Raw genomic sequence first — 21,359 nt, forward strand, 5'->3', positions numbered from 1 at the left:
TATTGCATTGTATTATTATTTGATTTCACCCGCTATCATTTTAATTGAGACGAGTAAGCGGAGGGTGAAGATTATGTGAGATCCCTGGAAGCATGCCATGATGGGTATATTGTATTACCGTCCTCCCCACACCTGGTGGAAAAGGCTCGGGTTCGAATCCCGTCGAAGACGCGAGGAACTTTAATAGGCTTTTTCACTCCGTGGCTGAGTTAGTCGGTCTCTGGCGTAAATAGCAAGGTTTTTCCCCAGAAACTGGGGTTTCTCGTCCATCCAGAAAACAGACAAATCGACCATAGAACAAACGCAATTAACAGACATAAGACACAGCACGCAAATGAATTTAATTATTCGGGTGGCCTAAATATAATAATTTGGGTATATTGAATGGTATCTTTTCGAACAGTACAGATTAATTTATTAATTAATTAGCGAGTTTATCAAATTTTGTTTATCACTCCATACTTATAATGACTATTATTATGATTATTTTGATATCTGGTACTAATATTGTTTTTCTTTTGTTTGAGAATACGTATTTTGTTTAATAAACGATTCGTGGACCGCTATCGTCCCTAATCTTCCAGTGTTCATTCACGGATGACACCAGATGGCAGAAGAGGCGTTTGCTATCAGCAATGGTTTTAATCTGTGTAATAAAAAACAAAGGTAGAACGTCTACTTATTGTGTGATACAGATCGAAGTGTAAATGCGTGTCTGTAATGACTGACTTTTAAGAGCATTGTTCAGGAAAAAAAACCGGAAAGAGTTGATACTGAACAAGCGTCTGTCTGATTCTTAAAGTACTTCTCAGTCATTTGCCTCTTGGAACATGGAATCACAAATTTTAGATTTTATAGAGGAGCATTTCACTACCTATACTATAACCATATTCGTGGTAGTGTTATGCGTGTGCCTTATGATTCCTCTCAACAACTGGAAGCGACGACTTCCACCTGGTCCGATCTGCCTGCCTGTTGTGGGTTATTTTCTATTTTTTGAAAAACTAGCGCATCTCCATGTGATTAAACTGGCCAAAAAATACGGGAATGTTTTCGGGTAAGTACACATTCATCCATTAATGATTTTTTTTATCTTTGTGAGAATATTGACATAATCCAGTTATTTTTGGATTATATCAGTAATAAAAATGATTTAGGCATTCTTTTTGGTTACTCCCACTAACAAAATTCCTTTTCCAAACGATGTGGAAAACGTTTATGGACACCGCTTGTTTGTTTATTTTTTAAATTTATTAATAAATTTTAATAAATAAACTATTTATAATCCGGGGACGATCTGTCGATGAAGAAAATCCACACGACAGAAGGAATAGAAGAAACGACGCCTCATTTAGTCACGGCCTTGAACCCCTAGTCACTGAATGCCCATATACTTATGAACCCCCGTGCCTGACGACTTAACTATGGCGAATATCATGAAAGGAAGGAAGTTGCTTTTGATGATGAAGGGTTTTAGGAGCATCGGCAACTTAGGCCATATTGGTCTGTATACACTGTCTGTAAAATATCGTGTTCTGTGGTCGATTTTCTGTTTGCTTGACAAAAAATCCAAGTTTCTGGGGGGAGGGGGAACACGCTACCTTTGCCAGAGACTGACTAACACAAACGTTGCCAAAAAGGCCAGTAAAAATTCCTCATGTCATCGATGGGACTGGAAAAAACGAAGTCTGTGAGTAGTTAATACATAATGTCTCCAATTGCGTGTATTCATTGGTCAGTTTGCTGAAAGAAAAAGCATAATTTAAGGAAGAAAACATGAAAACGAAGCCAGACACCAACTCGTGCCATTCCGCTTGCCATTATTACTCCCTGTACCTTCTTGTGCTTATTTGTCTTAAGTTAGTCTCCTAGATTTATCTGGTGACTATGTGTTTATGTGTTTTCAGGCAACCCCCCCCCCCTGTCAGTTTTTATTACGCTGAAATCTATGAATTTGGGTAAGTGTGCTGGTCTTGTTTTCGGGCTGACATTCGGGGTATTCTGCCTAAAATAGGCGTTTTCAAGTTTCACCATTTTTAAGAAGTGAACTTGTGTTTCTATATAATGGGGAATATATAGAGAAACTTTCTTTCTGACTGTCAGTTTGATATTTTTAAAACATACTTGGTGAACTTCCCAATTCTTGTGTTGGACACGATTTGTGACACTATTTTCCACTCTAGGGTGGCTGATTGTGGTGTAGGGGTTACTTCGGAGCTGTTTTGTCCACCAATATACGACCAGTTTTATTTTAAAGATACTACTGGGCTCTGGTCTTACAAGTTTTTGTTGGCTTACTATTACTTGATGGCCATCTCGTCTTCCCCTTCATTGCGCTCCAAAATGGCGGAGAGCGGGAATATTTTGTAGAGAAATTGATTTTGGGTGGGGCCATTTTATTTTATGACGTCATGTGGAGTTAGTTTTGCTATTGGATGAGTATATGTTTGACAAAATATTTAGGATTGCTATGAATAATTATTATAACTGTTGCATTCTGGGTAAAATAATAGACGTTTTAGCGGGTAAGACTGGTAGTCGTCGCCACTTTGTCATTTTCTGTTAGAGGAACAGTGGCATGGAGAATGCAACTAGTTCCAGTCACTTGCTAGTTGGTAATCGAGTATCGAGTTCCTCTTCTCGCAAAGAGGTTCTGGGCGTATTTTGTGAGGATTTTGTATTCATCGTGTGAGTCCAAACGGTGCTGCTCCTGGTCCTGTCTGATGTATGTCATTCTCGTGTAGAATAATCCCCGCAGATCTTCGTACCTTGGACACTGATACATAAGATGTGACCAGCTCTCACCATCTCCACAGGTGCAGCGTGGGTCATCAAGGAGCTCTAGCGTGGTGAACTTGTCATTGAAGGGCCCATGGCCTTCAATGACAAGTACCCAGCTGAAGCCAAGCCAGCGATTTTGGGTAGATCTTGTCAACTTATGGTAAAAATTTCCTTGTGATCTCCCCCTTGGTGGAGGTCATTCACCTGTTCTGCCATTCTTGTTGGAGGTGTTTTTGTAGTCGCGGTTTTTCCATGCTTTTTCCGTTTGTCGGTTCGATTGTATATCCTTGGAATGTGATAGGGATCCCTTTGGAGTAGTAGTAGATTAGGCTACGTCGGACTGCCTCCCGGTCCAATAGGAGGACACCGACCAGTACCTGGAGGGCCTCCGTGCTGACTGTATTGCAGGCTCGAGTCACTGAGTAAGATTAACCAATGGGTTGATTCTAGTGTTCTTCTATTGATGACCATAGTGGTCTTGTGATACCAAATAGCGACTGCGTAGGTGATCATTGGAATAAAAGTGGTCTTGTAATACAACATCAGGACGCGTTTTATTGAGGCCCCAGTCGCGGAACGTGATCCTTGCAACCATGCCAGAGTATTTACTTATTTTGTTCCTGACTTGTTTGAGGTGGGGCTTTTTGTATTGTATTTATTTGTCTTGGGCGGCACCTGGAACGTTAGTTCATCTCCGTCTCGTTAACTTATACAACTATGCAAAGATTAAATACTGTACAAAAGAAAACCTCAATAGATTGAGGTAAACACAGATAATTTCGAAGTAAACAATGAAAGTAATCTTATGCATATTAACATTAAAAAAAAAAAAAAAAAAACAAGTTCAAAGAAAATAATTAAGCATAATAGTACCATTCAACCGACAAAACTTTGCACAAGCCCAGAAGCAGGCACAAACCTTAAAAACAGTTCAGGTTAAATCCAGTAAGTCCTGGAGTCATTAGTAGCAAAGTCACAGTCAATCACCAATAACAAAGTCACAGTCAGTTAACAGCCATCCGAGCAAAGGAGCACAGGAATTTTCATCGCCTAATTGAGTTATAGTTGTAGGACAGTTGTAGAGTTTCAAAAAAAAAAAAAACACAACACACACACAGAGCACAAGTCCAGAGTTGTAGATCTCGTTGAGAAACTGGACGTCACTGCAGTGAAGGTGAAGAGTCTTGAGCTGAATTTGAAACATTCGCATGTGTAGTCATTGCAGAAAGGATTGCTAGCCTTTTATTGAAGGTTGCCTTAGCAAAATCCTGAAGAGCGCGGTAACTCGTGGCATTTGATACAAAATTAGGTTCCAATCCTGATGAAAAGTTGGGAATTGCATTCTGCAGAATTACTCGAAATTCATTGTATGAGGGACAAGAGTACAACACGTGCTGCCAATCTTCCACACCGCCAAAATGGCAGAGTTCCGTAGGAGACAAGCGAAATTTAAACAGTTTCTTATTTAATGATCCATGTCCTGATATCAAATAGGAGGTAAACAAGTCAAGGCTAAACCAGACTGTAGAATTTTTTATCCGTAAGAGAGTCAACTTCAGGAAAAAACTTATGCGTTACACTGCCCAGTGTTGTGTCATCCCACCTACCCTGCCACAAGTTGATCAACTCTTGCCAAATTCTTTGTCGTTCGGCTTTAACATCGACTTGAGTGTTAATAGAAATACCAAGGATCTGAGTGGGAATCTGACGTTTCAGGCGATAACATAAGCCTCTGAAAATTACGTAGAGATCGAGTGGTAACGTCCCGGCTAAAACCTGTAAAGCAGGTGTTGAGACTGTTCGACAAATCTTCAAAATACAAAGTAACATTGTAAGCTGGATTGTCATCAATTTTGATTGAAATTGTACAGTCCGCACCCTATGGAACCAAGTGCCAGCAGCATAGGTAACTATAGGGAGAAACATAGAGTTATAGTAGATTCTTAAACATCTTCTAGAAAGACCCCACTCAGTTCTAGAAACTCTGACAAGAGCGCCGGTGAAATTTCTGATCTTAATTCGCAGATTGGATAAATGAGGGAGAAAGTTTAACTTGCTGTCAATAGTTATTCCCAAAAGTTTGATTTCCGTTATTAAGGTATTTGTCTGTTGTTTATTTTAACTCTTGGTGGTCGACGAACATCCAATTTAGAGCCAAGGATCATAATTTTTGTCTTGGTAGAACTAATTTTTAACTTATTTTCAACTGTCCATTGTTGAAGATCAGATAGAACTTTCTCAGCGGATATTTCAATAGAAGACCTTGAATTTCCACCAACAAGGACTGTCAAATCATCCGCATATTCCATGATCTTCACGTTGTCAAAAGTTCGGGTAATCCACCCTTGCAGGACAAAGTTCCAGAAAAGTGGTCCCAAAATGGAGCCTTGAGGACACCCTCGAAAGACCTGACGCAAAATTTGTCTGTACTTAGATCTGGCGGTGATAAATCTGTTAGAGAAATAGCTCTTAATTAGAAGATAAAGTTGCTGGGAACATTCGGCATGACGTAAACGTTCGAGGGCACTTTCCCACCAAAGGGAATGAAAAGCACCCTCGAAGTCAATAAAGATAGCAAGAGTATACTTGAAACTGGAGTGTTCAACAGAAGAAATGAAATCTACAAGGGCGTCCTTGCAGGACCTACCAGGAGTGAATCCGTATTGATTAGGCGCAATTAATCCCCGTTCCAATAACAAGTTGTTTAATCGCAGGGCAATTAAACGTTCTAATAGCTTACCAAGGTTGGCCAATAAAGCTATAGGCCGATAAGACCTCGGTTCCTGGGGGGGCTTGTCAGGTTTCCTAATCAGCTTGATATGGGCTGTCTTCCACAGATCTGGAAGCATCTGTAGAAGATCTAAACATTTATTGAAAAGTTGTAGAAGTATACTGGGCTTAATCTTGGCGAGCCGTACTATAAAGGTACTCTCCAACATGTCCATCCCTGGGCATTTCTTAACTTTCACTTGTTTGACCGCTGTATCCAGCTCGATGCACTAAAAGGCTCAGTCTTAATTGAAGAAACATACAGAGAATTGGCAGAACGAATATAAGTGGAAAATCAGAGTGGGAGCTCACATTGTCCTGTAGAAAAAGATTATCTAGAATAATGTTTACAGAATCCGTCCAGTTAGTGGTCTCCAGACCATTGTATATGATCGATCCATACACTTCTTGTGTAAATAATTTATTTCTTACAATTTTATAAAGTAGCCCCCACGGGTCTGTATTACCAGAGTTGTGCACAAATTCTCTCCAAATTTCCTTCTTCCTGGTAGCAATTGCCTTTGAGGTGGGGCTGGAACAATGCTTTAGGCATAGAGTAGGAGTCGCTCTGAGGGACTCTCCATGAGCACAGGTCCCAGAATGATGGTGCCGAAATCTCGCCAACCATCATTTTGATAGTCGTGGTATGACGTTTCACCCTAATCAGCGTGGGGAGCCTGTGAATTTGAATCGAGCTGGCCATTTAATTTGTTTTTTAGCTGTGGAGGAAGTTTATGTTTGTTTATGGCCCATTTTAAGAGCCAAAACTCAGCAGAAAAAAAAAAAAAGTGGCCTGATTGTGCTAGTGGCAGCAGATGCCCATACCTCTGCAGCATATAAAAGCCGAGAGTATATGTGGTTTTTATATTTTTTCTGGTAGTTGTGACTTCATTGATATAATGTAGATGCTGTTTGGCAATTCATCGGAGTCGAGTTGCCAGTGTGAGGAGCTTGTCTATGTGGTAACTGAAGCAGAACTTAGGATCAAACACAACCCCGAGATCAGTATGCTTATTGACGATGGGTATCTTGGTATTATCAAGGACGATCGGTTCAGTTTCATCGCACATGCCCGGTATCTTGTTCAAAAAATTAAAGTACTGACTGGAAAGATCATGAGAATCTCCAAGAATGTATGAGGTATAAAACCTGTCACTTTAAAGTTGTATTACATATGTTTCTTCTTACCCATTATTTGCTATGCTGCTGGCGCTTGGGGTTTCCGGATTAATAATAACTCGGTTAGAAAATATCTTAATCAGGCTCAGCGCTTTTTTATCCTGGTCATAACTAGGAACTACAGAACTGTGTCTACGGTAGCTCTACATGGAAGGAATGGAAGGCTTCCTATTCAGTATGAGGTCATTTATCATAATTTAAACTTTTTTCGAAGGAGGCTATTCCTGCAAGGTTAGGAGAGTATGCTATAGATTTGGATATGCCTGTCAAGGAAGATAATGAAAGAATTAGGAGAGAACGTATAAATAGTTGCCAGTCTTCATGGACGGCTGCTGATTTAGGTAGAGCTACATTCAGTTTTTTTCCAAATGTGTCAAAGTTTCCTAAGCAAAAGGTGTCCTGGTTTGGTTCAGGCCTAAATTTTATCATTTATACTTTCAGGACATGGCAATCTGAACTCCAAGCTGTTTGCTTTGGAGTTGGCTGCCTCACCACTCTGTATGTGTGATGTCCCAGAAACAAAAGAACACTTAGGTTTTAATTGTAACTTGTAAATAGATCTAAGACAGGAATTACAAGTTCTGACTGACGTTTACCTGGAGGATGAATTACCTCGTTCGGTGGAGACAAAGAAAAATTATATGGTCTTCTCCAGTTTTGTAGATAAGGTGTTTAAAAGACGTAAAAGACTTTTCGGTAGAAATCACTAGAGTTTATTAATTTAGTGTGGTTTTTGTTTTCACCTTGTTCTGGAATGGGTACGAGTTTGCTTTTTCTAACTGATCTTTTGAAGCTGTGTTAGTATTAGTATTAGTATTAGTATTAGTAACGGCCGCATGGTGCAAGAAAGCCTATGGCTTATGCTGCACCAGCCAAAAAAAAAAATAAAAATAAATAAAAAAAAAATAAATCCGAACAAAACAATGATAAAAACAAAAAAATAAAAATAAATAACTAAATAATAATAATTAATAAAATAAAAAATAAATAAAAAGGAAATTAAACCTATCATCCTATGCGCTTCCCTTACCCGAAAGTACTATCCAGATGACCTTTGAATTTCCCCAAACTCTCGGCCTCTACCACCCATGAAGGCAACTTATTCCAGTAATTTATAACTCGCTGGCTAAAATAGAACTTCCTGCAATCCAATCTAAACATTTCCCCCCGTAACTTGAATTTATGTCCCCTAGTTCTAGCATCATTTATAATCTTGAAAATTTTGTCCTCATTCATTTTACTGATGCCTCTCAGAGCCTTAAACACCTCAATCAAATCTCCTCTAAGGTGTCTAGTTTCCAAACTCTGCAACCCACATATTCGAAGTCTTTCTTCATAAGGACGCCCTTTTGCCGATCTCACCAGGCGAGTTACCCTTCTTTGCACCCTTTCAAGAAGCTCGATGTCTTTCTTCAGGTGCGGTCTCCATACTTGAACACAGTATTCCAAGTGTGGTCTAACATAAGCCTTATATAATGGGATTATCACGTCCCTATCTCTACTTGCAAAAGTTCGATAGATCATTGATAGGACACCATGGGCCTTCCTTGCAACCTGTTTACAATGCTCAGAGAATTTCATGTCTGACCGTATCGTAACACCCAAGTCCCTTTCCTCCAGTACTGGCTTTAGTTGAACTCCACCAAGTGAATAAGTTTTTTTGGGATTACTGTTTCCCAGGTGTAATACCTTACACTTTGTTGGATTAAAGCACAGCTGCCATTTTTCTGACCATTCCTGGAGTCTATCTAGGTCTCTCTGAAGAAGCTCAGCTTGACAGTGATCATTAACTAATCTCCCAATTTTAACATCATCTGCAAATTTAGACATCACGCCCTCTATCCCTTCATCAATGTCGTTTATGAAAATTAAAAACAACAGTGGTCCTAATACTGATCCTTGGGGAACCCCACTTCTTACATCAACCCAATCTGAGGAATAGCCATTTATCACAACCCTCTGCCTCCTGCCCTGAAGCCATCCTTCTATCCATCTAAGGATTTTCCCAGTGATTCCAACCTGTTCCAGCTTATAAAGCAACCGCTCATGTGGGACTGATGTTTGTTTGTTATTTAGTTTTTAGGAGCATTAGCAACTAAGGCCATATTGCTCCGGGATATGCGGTGGTCATTCCCTGACCTTTCCGCATTCTCCGTATTTGGTGGTGACGGGCTCGAAGCCCGGTCTAATCAAGAAGCGTGTGCTATGCACTGCTGCTCCTTCCCACCTGGCTACGGAGGCGCCTTTGTGGGACTGAGTCAAAAGCTTTGCTGAAATCTAAATAAACAATGTCGAAATTATTCCCTAAATCCAGCTCGTGAGTGACCCTTTCGAAATAGCGAACCAGATTTGTTAAACATGATTTTCCCTTTACGAAACCATGCTGAGTATCCTTGAGAATTTCAATTCGATCCAAATGATCCTGAATTCCACCCTTGATCATTGCCTCCATGATTTTCCCTACTACTGAAGTCAGACTGACACGTCGATAATTTCCAACTTCACTTTTAGAGCCACCCTTATGTATGGGAGATACATTTGCACTTTTCCAATCCAAGGGAATCTCCCCAGAGTCTAATGATGCTCGCATAATTAGCCTCAATGGTTCAATGCACTCGCTTGCCGCCTCTCTTAAGATTATAGGGTATATTCCATCAACTCCAGGAGCCTTACTGGTCTGTAGGCTCGAAAGTTTTTTCATTAAATAATCTTGCGAAATTTCAATATCATTAATTACATATTTTTTAACTTCGCTCCCACAATTTCCCTTTGCCACAAAAGGCTTTTCATTTGTAAATATCGATGCAAAATAACTGTTGAGTTCATCTGCAACGGCAGCTGGTGTATTTATTACTATCCCCTTTCCCTTACATAAAGGTCCGATCTGGTTTGTCCTGCTCTTCTTGGCATTTATATATGTGAAGAATTCTTTATCCCCCCTCTTTGCTCTGTTTGCTAGTGATTTCTCATAAACTGCCTTTGCCTGTCGAACCTTTTCTGTGGCTCTATTACACATCACCTTGTAGCTGTTATAGGCTTCAGTACTTTTTATTGTTCTGTAACCTTTCCATGCCACCTTTTTCTGCTCAAGTAATGCGGCAACTTCACTAGTCATCCAACTTGGAACCCTCCTCGTGGAGTATTTTTTTAATGGTATATACGCATTCAAGGCATCTGTGATTAATGTTTTAAAAGCGTACCACAGTTCAATCGTATTCATTCTCTGCGCGATATCTACCCAGTTAATAGAGGCCATGTAGTACCTTAAGGCATCGTAATTTCCTTTTCTGAAATTAAAACCCATTCCTTTGCCTTTTACTTCTGCTACCTCTCTCGTCATCATCCACCGTAGAACTCCGTGATCACTTCCTGCTACTGGTTCCTCTACTGTCAGCCCTGTTATGTCATCTGATTCATGTGTGATGATGAGGTCTAGGATATTCTTTTCTCTAGTATTTTCCCTGACATGTTGATACAAATAACAGTCATCTAGTTGATTTAAAAATTTTGTTCCCCATGTCGAGTTTCCTTCCCATTTACTCCAATCAATTAGAGGCAGATTGAAATCACCCATAATAAGGCATTGACGCTTACTTGCCCATTCCATTTGCATGTAGAGGCTTTTGTCATAATCTTCACAATCACCTGGTCTGTAGATTACTCCTACTCGCATTATACCTTTGTTTCCAACTATCTCACACCATACAGACTCTATACTAGCATGTGAAACGTCTGAATCCGGGAAAGCTATCGTCGCATTCAGGCTGCTTCTGATAAGAAGCATTACCCCACCACCCCTTCTATCTAACCTATCCTTCCTAAATACATTATACAAGCCGTACTGAAACTCATCATCCCCAATTTCCGGGTGGCACCACGTCTCTGTAAGCCCTATTATGTCCGCGTTACTTGTTTTAACCAGCAGTTCGAATTCGCTCATTTTATTGACGACACTTCTAACATTACTGTATAAACAATTAAGATTTACTGTTCTTGTATATTTAACAACCCTAACACAACCCTTGAAGTTTTTTAGGCTCTCTTCCCTGGCATTAGCTACCCGCCCACGTGAAACGTTTGTGCCCCCAGAACATCTAGATAATACGTCCAGTTGGGGTAACAGATAAGGACTCTTGAGGTATGTGCAAGAGTTACTTTGACCAATATTATCAGATAAACGCGTGTCAGTATTACCCACATCCCCCCTAACTAGCAGTTTCCCTGAACCTTTAAGGTATCCTCAATAATACTGGCAAAAACTTTTGCACCACCTTTGTTTAAGTGTATCCCGTCTCTACAAAACAAATTCCTTCTACCTACAAGTGTGGACCATGCTGATAGAAATTTACCCCCTAAAGCCTTGCAGATTCCTTCAAGTCTTGAGTTAATCCACAAGGCTCTTAACATATAATCCCTCCTATCGTGTCTGGGCAGAATTGCAGACACATAGACATTATGGCCTATCTCGCGACATTTCCTCAGCATGGTTCTGTATTTTTCCAACAAATCGTCAGATCGTGTACGTTTAATATCGTTTGTCCCCACATGAATAATAATATTTTCTTTACCCCCTTTAAAATTTGACAGTCTGTTGGTGACATCATCAATAGTTGCTCCCGGCAGACATACCCTGGTTCTCCTCCACCTATCTTTATTACAAAAAATATTCTCCGTTTCCCTGACAATGGAGTCTCCTAATAATACAATGTCCTTTTTAACCAGAGTAGTTTGCACTTGGTTTTTCTGTTTTGAATCGGGTGTGCATCACTTGGTAGACTGCTGGAGTTTTGAGTCCCTGACGAGCTCCCAGATGCATTATTTTCGAGGGCAAGCACTCGTTTTTTCAGGGACTCAAATTGTTCCCTCAGTGCACCAAATTGTAATTTAAGATCGGTGCACTCCTTACATCGATCACAAAGAAAAGAATCCCCAGGTGAGCTAGGATTAGTCACCAGGTCGACCTTGGAAAACATTCCACAGGTTCCACAACGGATTAAATCATGACTCACCCGTAAATCGCCATCTGCTATTTCCGTGTGAGTCACGATACCCTGTGACGTATTTAAGGCAGATCTCGTAACTACCATTATAAAATTAAATAAATATCAATGAAAGTAACTTTAAAAAATTATATCTATAATATTATTAAAATCAAACAGTTACAGGAAAACCTATAACAAAATAATCCAACAATATCTAAATAAATCAAATATTTAAAAGCACTATCCAAAAGTAAACCACTTAACTGAGGAGCCCTGTCTAAGCGCGTCCGTTCACCTCGAATGCTAACCTCGAAATATCCTTGTTGTTCCTTGTTGAACAGGCTGCAATGAGGTTATTTTACTTAGGTTTAAAGATAGACATAACGAACTAATAGTTTTTTTAATGGTTTTGATTTGGTTTGAAGACAAAGTATGAGTGAACATATTTGGGTTGCCTTGATATAGTTCTGTCAACCGACAGAACTGATTAGGACTGGGAAATATTGAAATGATTGTTTTAATTTCACACATACAATTTGTGGTTACTTGAAGTTCTTGAAGATTGTCTATATATTAACACAGCTGTCGGATTGTTGGTAGGAAGTTACCAGCTGAGCAAAGAGGTAATTTTGTATGGTAATTTGCGAATGAAGTTAGTACAATTATGATGCTGTTGTGTCAAGGAAATTACAAATAAATTGTGTTGGTATCGTGGTGGGTCTGTGTTAAGTTGATAGTAGATGTTGGATCTAGACCAAGGTTACATAATGCTTCTACATCCAAATGTAAAAGTGTAATTTTGTATATAGTTAGTCTTTAATTGAAGTTAAGATATAAATGAGTTGTTAAGTTAAATGTTAAGATATAAATGAGTTTTTAAGATATAAAAAAGTCCAAATGGAATTTTAAATAATTGATATTTAGCCATACAAAAGAAGTATTTTTGGCTAAGCTCCTTAATTCAAATGTGTTATTTAACTTTGATGTATAAGTATAATGTGTACGTTACTGTTGTCTCAAGGAGTTTAATGGTAAGGGAATTGTGATGAAATTGTGGTGGTCCGTGTTAAGAAGGATCTAGACCAAGGTTACATGAGAGCATCCTTGGACTCAGGGGAGGTCCCCACGGACTGGAGATGTGCAAATGTATCCCCAATTCACAAAGGGGGATCGAAGGGTGACACGAGTAATTAAAGACCAGATAGTTTAACTTCTGTTCCGGGTAAAATAATGGAGTCACTCGTTCAAGATGCATTGCAGGATCATCTAGACAAGCCTGCAGCAATAATTCGGACACAGCATGGGTTTGTTAAGGGAAAGTCTTGTAGGACAAATCTGATTGGGTATTATGATGTGGTTACGAAGGAACAGGATGCAAATTTGAAAGATTTGGTATATAACAATACAAAAGAAGTTTTTTTTTTTTTTGTTAAGCTCCCTGATTCAGATGAGCTATTTAACTTTGATGTTTAAGTATAATGTGTTGAAACTACTGTTTTAGCTCCGTATAGTGCTGGCCATTCCAGTGTGGTGATTATTTCAAACTCTGCTACCCCTTAGTTCCAATGTTATGCTAATAAATTGTGTGTATTCTTGTGTCAACTTGTCTCTTTTGCTGTATAAACAATAAGAAAAGCTGCAAAATTGGGTAATCTCGCTAAAGTTCAATTGAACGTGCCACAGTACGAAAAACGCCGTTATAGGTCCCTGCTGTCCAAATGGAATTCGAACTTGGACTTTCCACCTTGTAGAAAGACAGCGATCATAGCCACTGTGCTGCTGCCTTTATGGATCTTGCATCTTGAACGACACATTTAGTCTCCTGATATGGCTATCCGTCCTCCTGATTTAGTGTCCTGGTATCATCTAGAAATATAAATTGCAATACGATTTTTTTTGTTTCGCATAATTTTTAAACTCAACAATTACAGAACTTCAATGCCATGGCCAATGGCAGCGTTTTTTTTTTTTTTTTTTTCATAATCGTTAATTTTCGGAAAGCTATCAGATTGCTTGACTAAAACTAAGAATAAGATCATACTTAAGGAAGATGCCAACTTGAGTCTTGCATGTTAAACTCAGTTATATAAAATTTGAGGTTTGCACACTGCTCGACAAAGTTACAAGAACAAAATGTTTCTCCTGTAATTTCTTGGGTACCAATGTTGCCAAAGGCGAATATTTGATATACTTGGTGTTCTGGAATTCAACTTATGATTATCCAATATAAATCGATCTAACACCTTACAGAGTCACACATTATGCAATTCATTGATGCTTATAAAAACACAGCCTGCGATCGCATCACTTCATTCCCTTTTTTGTGGCTTCCTCAATGGTAGCTTTGCCTGTTTTGTTGGACAAAAACCCAGTTTCTGGGGGAAGACCTTGCTATTTATGCCTGAGACCGACTAACTCAGCCAAACAATGAAAAAAGCCTATAAATTTTTTTTCGCGTCATTGACGGGATTCGAACCCAGGCCTTTTCCTTCCTGGGTGAAGAAGATGGTGAGGATAGCACTGTGCTACCCGCGCAGACTCTATTCGGCTCTAACAGCAAGACGATGTACTCTCATCAATTCTCATCCATCTCATACCCTACGATGTACTCTCATACATTTTCTGATGAAGTCGCTTCCGCCATAAGCGAAAACAGTTCCAACCGGACTGTGTTAAGAAGGTTCAATTCAAGTGGACTCTTTGCAAGGAAGACATTGGTTTGTGTCCCATTAATCCCAAAATTCTGCAGAGCTCCTCGAAATTGGTTCCATGAACAGATGACTTGGAGCCCTGACAAATGGGGTTCAGTTCTCTTCTCTGATGAGTCTCGTTTTAGCCCACATTATAGACATTATTTAATCTGGAGACAACGTCGAATGCGGTACTAACCCTCCAAAACCAGAGAATGGGGCACTTATTGTGGCGGCAATGTTCTCATGTGGTCCGGAATAATGATCAATGGCTGAGCCCCTCTTCATGTTTTTGATAGTGGTAGCCTAATTCAGCAGAGGTACCGACAACAGATCTTTGACCCTATACATGACTTTTTATAGTTGTGGTGAGTCCATATTTTCATTTCATAACCGACACCACTGCACGTAGAGCTCAAGTGGTGGAGAAATATCTTGAAACTGAAGATCATTGACTGTTGTGAACAGCACGATCACTAAACTTAAATCTGATCGAACGCTTGTAGGGTTCCCTTCAGAGTCGTATTGCACGCCGACAGCTAACTCCTCGATCACTCAGTGAGCTGAGGTGTGCGCTGGTGGAAGAATGGGATTTATTGCCACAGAATATTATACGCACTCTTATATCCAGCATTCGCCGCAGTCGGGCCTGTTTAGCCGTTGCAGGGATTTATACGCTGTACCCATGTTTTGTGACCATATTTTCGAGCATCTTGAATCAACTTCTGTAATGTGACTTTTTCAGTAATTTTTATGCAACCCCTAAAATGTCCCTTATACCTGTACGAAGGTTTTCCCTGTATCTTCATTTCATCATTATTTTATGGTACGCCACCATACTACATTTTGTTCCGCTTAATCGACAGGTGCACGAGTTACATCACGTTTTCTATATATTCTGTTAATTTTTTCGAGAAGTGTATTTGGTCAAATTTTCAGACATAAAGATTAATGCCAGAACTTAATATAAGAGCAGTTTAATCATTATAATTCCTAACTGTCTAAAAACAGTTTTAGTTTAAAGTTTATGATTTTATTTTTGTGTTCTTGTCAGGTTGAAGGTCGGAAGTCGGTATGTTGTTTTCCTAAATGACTTTGAAAGCGTGAAAGAGGCACTCAACAAATCTGCATTCCTAGACAGACCACATCCATCCTCACTGTCTCTTCTCCCTGAAAGCAGAAGTAAGCAAAACAGCCATTATTTTGATTTTCTTCATCACAAATTTTACGATACTTAAAACTTTAATTTTAAAAATAAAAATAATTTAATTAAAAAAGTGTAAGGTATTATGTCTATATTTTTTCTTTTGTAGTTTAGCCACGTTTATGTATGTGGATGCTCTTCGCATCTACTGTTTTTTATTAAGGAGTAGACGGCGATTCTCTGCCAATGTGAAAATGAGAGAATGCATCGAAACAGATTCAGAATAAAGTTCGCGAAGCTTTTCAGTAGAGTGCTGAGATGAACTTTTAGCACTCAGATCTGAAGTCAGCATTTAACATTGTAAGTCCTTGCAATTAGCAGCGTGGTTAGCTCACCGTTGCTCGGCATCGTGTAGAAAATTCATTATTTATTTTTTCTTTTTTATTTATTTATTTTGGTTTATTTTACTATTCGGTCCCAGCCAGCTTTCCTGGCGCTCCCTCCACTATTTACAAACGGTTCAGGTAAATACAAATTGCCCCATTATAACATATTGAATTTCTGCACTTCAAGTGTCCTCTCCATTACAGCCCTACAGTTCAGCCCGACAGTTTACGTCATGTAAGTTTGATTCTCTGCCAGAAAAATTAGCTAATGAGAAAGTCCTCTTGAATCATTTCGCCTTTCTTCTTCTGTTGTTTGCAGCAGCTGAAAGAAACATAGGTAGCTTATCAAGATTGTGTTTTTTTGCTACATTTGCAGCGGCGCCTCCGTAGCCAGGTGGGAAGGAGCAGCAGTGCGTAGCACACGCTTCTTGATTAGACCGGGGTTCGAGCCCGTCACCACCAAATACGGAGGATGCGGAAAGGTCAGGGAATGACCACCGCATATCCCGGAGCAATATGGCCTTAGTTGCTAATGCTCCTAAAAACCAAACAACAACAACATTTGCAGCAAGACTTGTCTTTTCTTGAAATTCTGTACTGCAAAAGCATCACAAAGTCTGTTCCTGTCTTGAGTAGAAGAGCCTCACATCCCGAATCCAATTTTCGCACTCTGGGTGCTCATCAATCAGTTCCTATCGTAGATCCTGGTACTCATGGCACCTATAGAGAAGATGTGCCCAGTCTTATTTTGCTCCACAAGTACACATGAACATTCTGAAATAGCTAATTCATATAATTTTCCAAAGAAAGACCCGTATCCTGTAAACAGGAACGTTGCATAGAGATTTGGTTGAAACCAACTTGCCATAACCTTCCCAAACTGTTTAATGCTTGGAAGAAACTATTTTGTTATTAAACCCTTGTACAATTGTTCCATCTGTCCTGGAACAGATCAATAAGAAGAGTACAGAATCGTTTCCTCTCTTCATTATAATCATCGTCACAACGAATCTCAATTGATATCTAATCGTATGGCTCTCTACGCCGCAGATACAACCAGATTGACTTGAATACTAAGATCAGTTCCAGAGGCAGCTGTCCTGCTGTCACCTGCAAGGTCTCATTTGACACAGTTCTACAGACCATACTTTTGCAACGCTCAATCTAGCCAAATATGCACCCCATAGCTCGCAATTGGCAAGAAGATACAGAAGCAGCATTCTTGTGGAACGTTTTAGACACACATCTACTCGTGTCATTACCAAGTCAAATCCAGATTTTACCGAGATTAAAGTGAGAGATACACCCATTAATTAGGTGTACCTAATAAAATTGCTTCTCGGTGCATCATAATGAGTTTCAGCCTTGCTGCGGTTTCCCACGAACGTGTAATCTCCTTTCGTTTTGGGTCCGTGAATAGTTGTCTGAATTAATCATTTAAATTTAAATGTAAGTTTACTGATAAAAGTAATGATTAAACCACCTTTTTTTTCGGCCGATTTATTTAGCTTTTAATTTATTTATTAAAATAAAATTGAGGATACATTTTTTTAGCGTTTTTGTCAAACGTGAGTTTTACATACATTTTTTCCCCATTTCCATTTCACATTATTTTAATAAATACTTTTTCCTCTTGATGTGTATTCTGTTTTAAACTAATATTATGCAAGGGTATTACTAGTTTATTATGGTAGTCTAGTTATGGATCTAATTCAGAAAAAATTCAATATTTTGTTTGACTTATATCATTAGAAATAATTCCTAAATTTTAAAGTATTGCAGTTGCATGAAAATGTTTAGTTTTAACACGTGTAAGTAAAAATTGCTACAATTTTTCCTTAAAGATTTTGTTGGAGAAAATGGCACTGTCTGGCAGGAACAACGAAGATTTGCATTACACATACTTCGCGATCTGGGATTCGGCAAAGGCCAGATGGAAGAGCGCATAAAGGTAATTGCAACTGAGATAATGGTACATAACAATGCAGTTTCTGAATCTTTAGCTACATTTCATATCTATGTTTTGCAATGAAAAAGCACGAATGCAAAATTTTGCAAAGAAGACGGGGAGAGGTGTGAGACCGCACAATAACAATTGTCATAATGAAAAATAAAGATCATGATGATTGGCTAGCGGTCGAAGGGGGAGTCCGTCAAACACCTTTGGTCTGTTGCACCCGATGTTCTAGTACAACTATTCAACATTTGTCTTAATGAAGGCTACTTTCTTACACGTTGTAAACACGCCAACCTCAAGCTTTTACCGAAGATCCAAATCGTCCAACTGGCACAGCCAAAGCATACCGTTCAATTGCTCTATTACCAATATTAGGAAAAGTATTTGAGAGTTTACTTCTCACTCGTCTTCAATCTGTCTGTGAAACCAAGGGATTCGCCTTCACACTGCAGTTTGGCTTCAAGCAGCGGTGCTCAACTGCTGATGCACTACTGAAAACCACTCAGGTAGCAGATAATTCTGATGGCCATTACGTACTAGCGATATTTGTAGATTTTTATGGGAGTTTTTGACACCGTCTGGTGGCCAGGGATCCTGAGGCGAGCCAGAATATCTGGCTGTTCCTTCAACATCTTCAAATATTTTACAGATTACTTCTCTAACAGAAAAGTTACTATGAAAACAAATTTCATAGTATCACCCGCCAACTCACCGCAGGCTGCCCGCAGAGCTCTGTTCTGGGGCCAGCTGTTTGGAATATGATTCTGGATGAATGGCTGTATGACTTCCCCCATACCACACAGCTCTCATATGTAGATGATTTTTTTATCGTTGTTGAGGACCCTACTCATGCAGCTATTGAAAGCAGAGGCTACACAGTCTTGATCTTGGTCTTATTCTGCTCAGCCCAAACCTGTCGGTTTGGGCTGAGGAGAATAAGCTGGATATCTCTACAGATAAAAGTAGAACTCTACTTCTCAAAGAACGTCTTCACATCAACAGACCACTAACCATTCGTTATAAAGGACAAGTACTCAAGAATCAACGTTCATTCAAATTTTTACATGTTACCCTAGATGATCGCAGAACTTTCATGCCACATCTAAAGTACATGAAAAGAAGGCCAAAAATCATATCAGTATGCTTGATCGCTTGACCCGCAAAGACTGGGATCTTAAGGAACTTGCACTCCACCCCCTTTATTCAGCTGTTTTTATACCGTTCGTAACATACGGCGCTGCCGTACGGTTCCATTGTTTGTCCATCATCAGCACTAGAAAAGTTATCCTGCAGTTACCACGGTTGATGTTATTAAAAGACTCGGGCTTGTAGAACGACATCAACAGCAGCACTACAAGTATTAACAGGCTGTATCCCCCTTGACCCACAAGCGGCCTTCAAAAGGCTTTCCCATGATATCAGAAAGAACAAAGAAACTGAATTTCTGGGGATAAACGCTATTGTCGATGCAGATCCGAAACGAGAACTCTGTCGTACTTTGCAGGAACTGGTTTCTCCTCAGGCAAATCCGTAAGGATGATTCCACCAAAGGCAGTACTATCAATGTGTTTCTACCTAGTGTCTCCTACCTCAACAAACAAAGTCTTTGCTGGTTCCACCCTAATTTACATACCACCTTTCTTCTGACAGGACATGGGTCACTCAAAAAGAGACTTCAGAACTTTGGGCTTGTAAAAGATGCCAATTGTGAATGTGGTGAACTGGAGGACTGGCACCACTTAATGCACTCGTGTAACATTACCTGAATCTACGTAATCAACTGTTACTGGATCTATTAATCACACTTAGTCCGGGGCGCAACCTGTTAAAATCAAAACAAGCGTTTTTAGCTTTTAGCAGGTATGTTTCAGCAGTCTTCAAAAGACTTTGGTGCCATCTCTCCACATCTGATTCCACAATATAGACATCCAGACCAGACATTCCTTAAACCGCTGTGATCTCTCATCGTACCTGTTCTTTCCTCATCATCAGCCACTATCAAAACTGAATGAACACCCAACTGGACATCTCCCTCGTAGGAATGACGGCACTGAACTGATAGCAATCAAACTCACACACTTCCCATTGCATCTACCCAACTTAGCAGAACTCCCTTGTTTTGCAAGATATCTTCCTTTTCATAGCCTTCGGTTGGCTCTCAGACCAGGGGTGATTCCCATTTCTCTCTTCCCACCTTCTTTCCGCTGGAGGATGCCTTCTTTCCTCACCCTCCTTCTTTTGCCTACTTCGACTCCAGCACTTGTACTATCTTCCCCACTCTCTTCCCTCCTTTTTTTTATTTGGTCTCCGTTCAGAAAGCTCAGGCGACCCTGGCGGAGATCAATCAGAGTATGAGATCAGCCTGGCTCACTTACAAGTGGTGGTAGCGGGCAAGGTAGGGTCCCACTAGGAGCCCTGCGGCCAAGTAGCCAGAGGCACAACAACAGAACATAACACAATATTGTATAAACCAGACACTACACTTTTTTCTGGTTTATGCAGTAGTTCTGGATTCCATCACAGAGTACATACGGCGCAGATGTGGGAAACCACAGGTGGCGCTTAACCCTAAATACTATGCCACTATGCAACTATTCTGTTTTGTTTTAATCATTAAGAAGGTATCCCTTCTTTTCACCACTCTGCTAGGGTAGCCAACATTAGTTGTCTCCAACAGGTGACTCCAAGGTTTGCGTGTACCGTCCCTTTAGAGATGGTGGGGTTTTCCCTGCACTCAATTCAACCACCTCTGGATCCAGTGTTCAAATATCAGTAATTTAATTACCTAACAATGGTGGGGGGGACTGACGACTAGAACACTGGGGCTTACATAGCGATTGGTTCGTTGGATCTTTGAATATATTGCAATGAAATGACATCTTTAATATCTCTTCTAAACCATGTACTCTCTCTGAGTGATAGAAATTTTTTCGGATCAAACTTTCATGGAATAATTAGTTATCCTGACCCCCAAATATGTGCTTCTTCTCCCATTGGTGTAGCGCAGAAGTTGATCAAGTCAAAAGCGTTCCGGTCTAGATTTAATAAACTTGGCTTCCAAGCCCATTCTAGTGTCACGAGGTCTTGACGACAAAGCATGCCTGACTGACATGGCTCCTATTTAAATTGCATTCTATTACTATTGGTGTGTGTTATTGAAAATTGTAATTGTGAAGTATGTGGTAAATTGTGAGCTGGCCGCAGTACAAAAAATCAAGCACTGGCCATCTCTGGTTGTCGGCGAATTCTCTTTTTCGATTTTAAGCATTTCATCAACACTCCTTTTTGACTTTTGCATGCCTCGAAATCGGTATGCTAAACCCAGCAAATACCATTGGTATTGTGGAACTGTGTGTTGCTGGCCATGTTAGCAACTCTCTTCCTATGAACAGGAACTAAGGTAACTGTAAAACATTAAACGTTGTTTAAGGTTTTTCAGTTACATTTCAAGGCACTTAAAATTCTTAAACT

At 39.7% G+C, this 21,359-nt stretch overlaps 1 protein-coding gene across 1 annotated transcript in view; it reads left to right on the forward strand.

Annotated features, from left to right (window-relative positions):
* Positions 1 to 830: 830 nt before the first annotated feature.
* The window catches only part of LOC150088495 (vitamin D 25-hydroxylase-like), a 42,009-nt gene continuing 21,480 nt past the window's right edge, over positions 831 to 21,359 (forward strand). Inside the window, exons 1-3 of the mRNA XM_090370190.1 lie at positions 831 to 1,057; positions 15,456 to 15,583; positions 17,776 to 17,882. Of these exons, the coding sequence (XP_090226316.1) occupies positions 831 to 1,057; positions 15,456 to 15,583; positions 17,776 to 17,882 (462 nt within the window). The remainder of the gene's footprint in view (positions 1,058 to 15,455; positions 15,584 to 17,775; positions 17,883 to 21,359) is intronic.

The sequence above is a fragment of the Mastigoproctus giganteus genome, chromosome 3, assembly GCF_048544385.1.
Source record: "Mastigoproctus giganteus isolate SK-2022 chromosome 3, ASM4854438v1, whole genome shotgun sequence".
NCBI classification, from domain to species: domain Eukaryota; kingdom Metazoa; phylum Arthropoda; class Arachnida; order Uropygi; family Thelyphonidae; genus Mastigoproctus; species Mastigoproctus giganteus.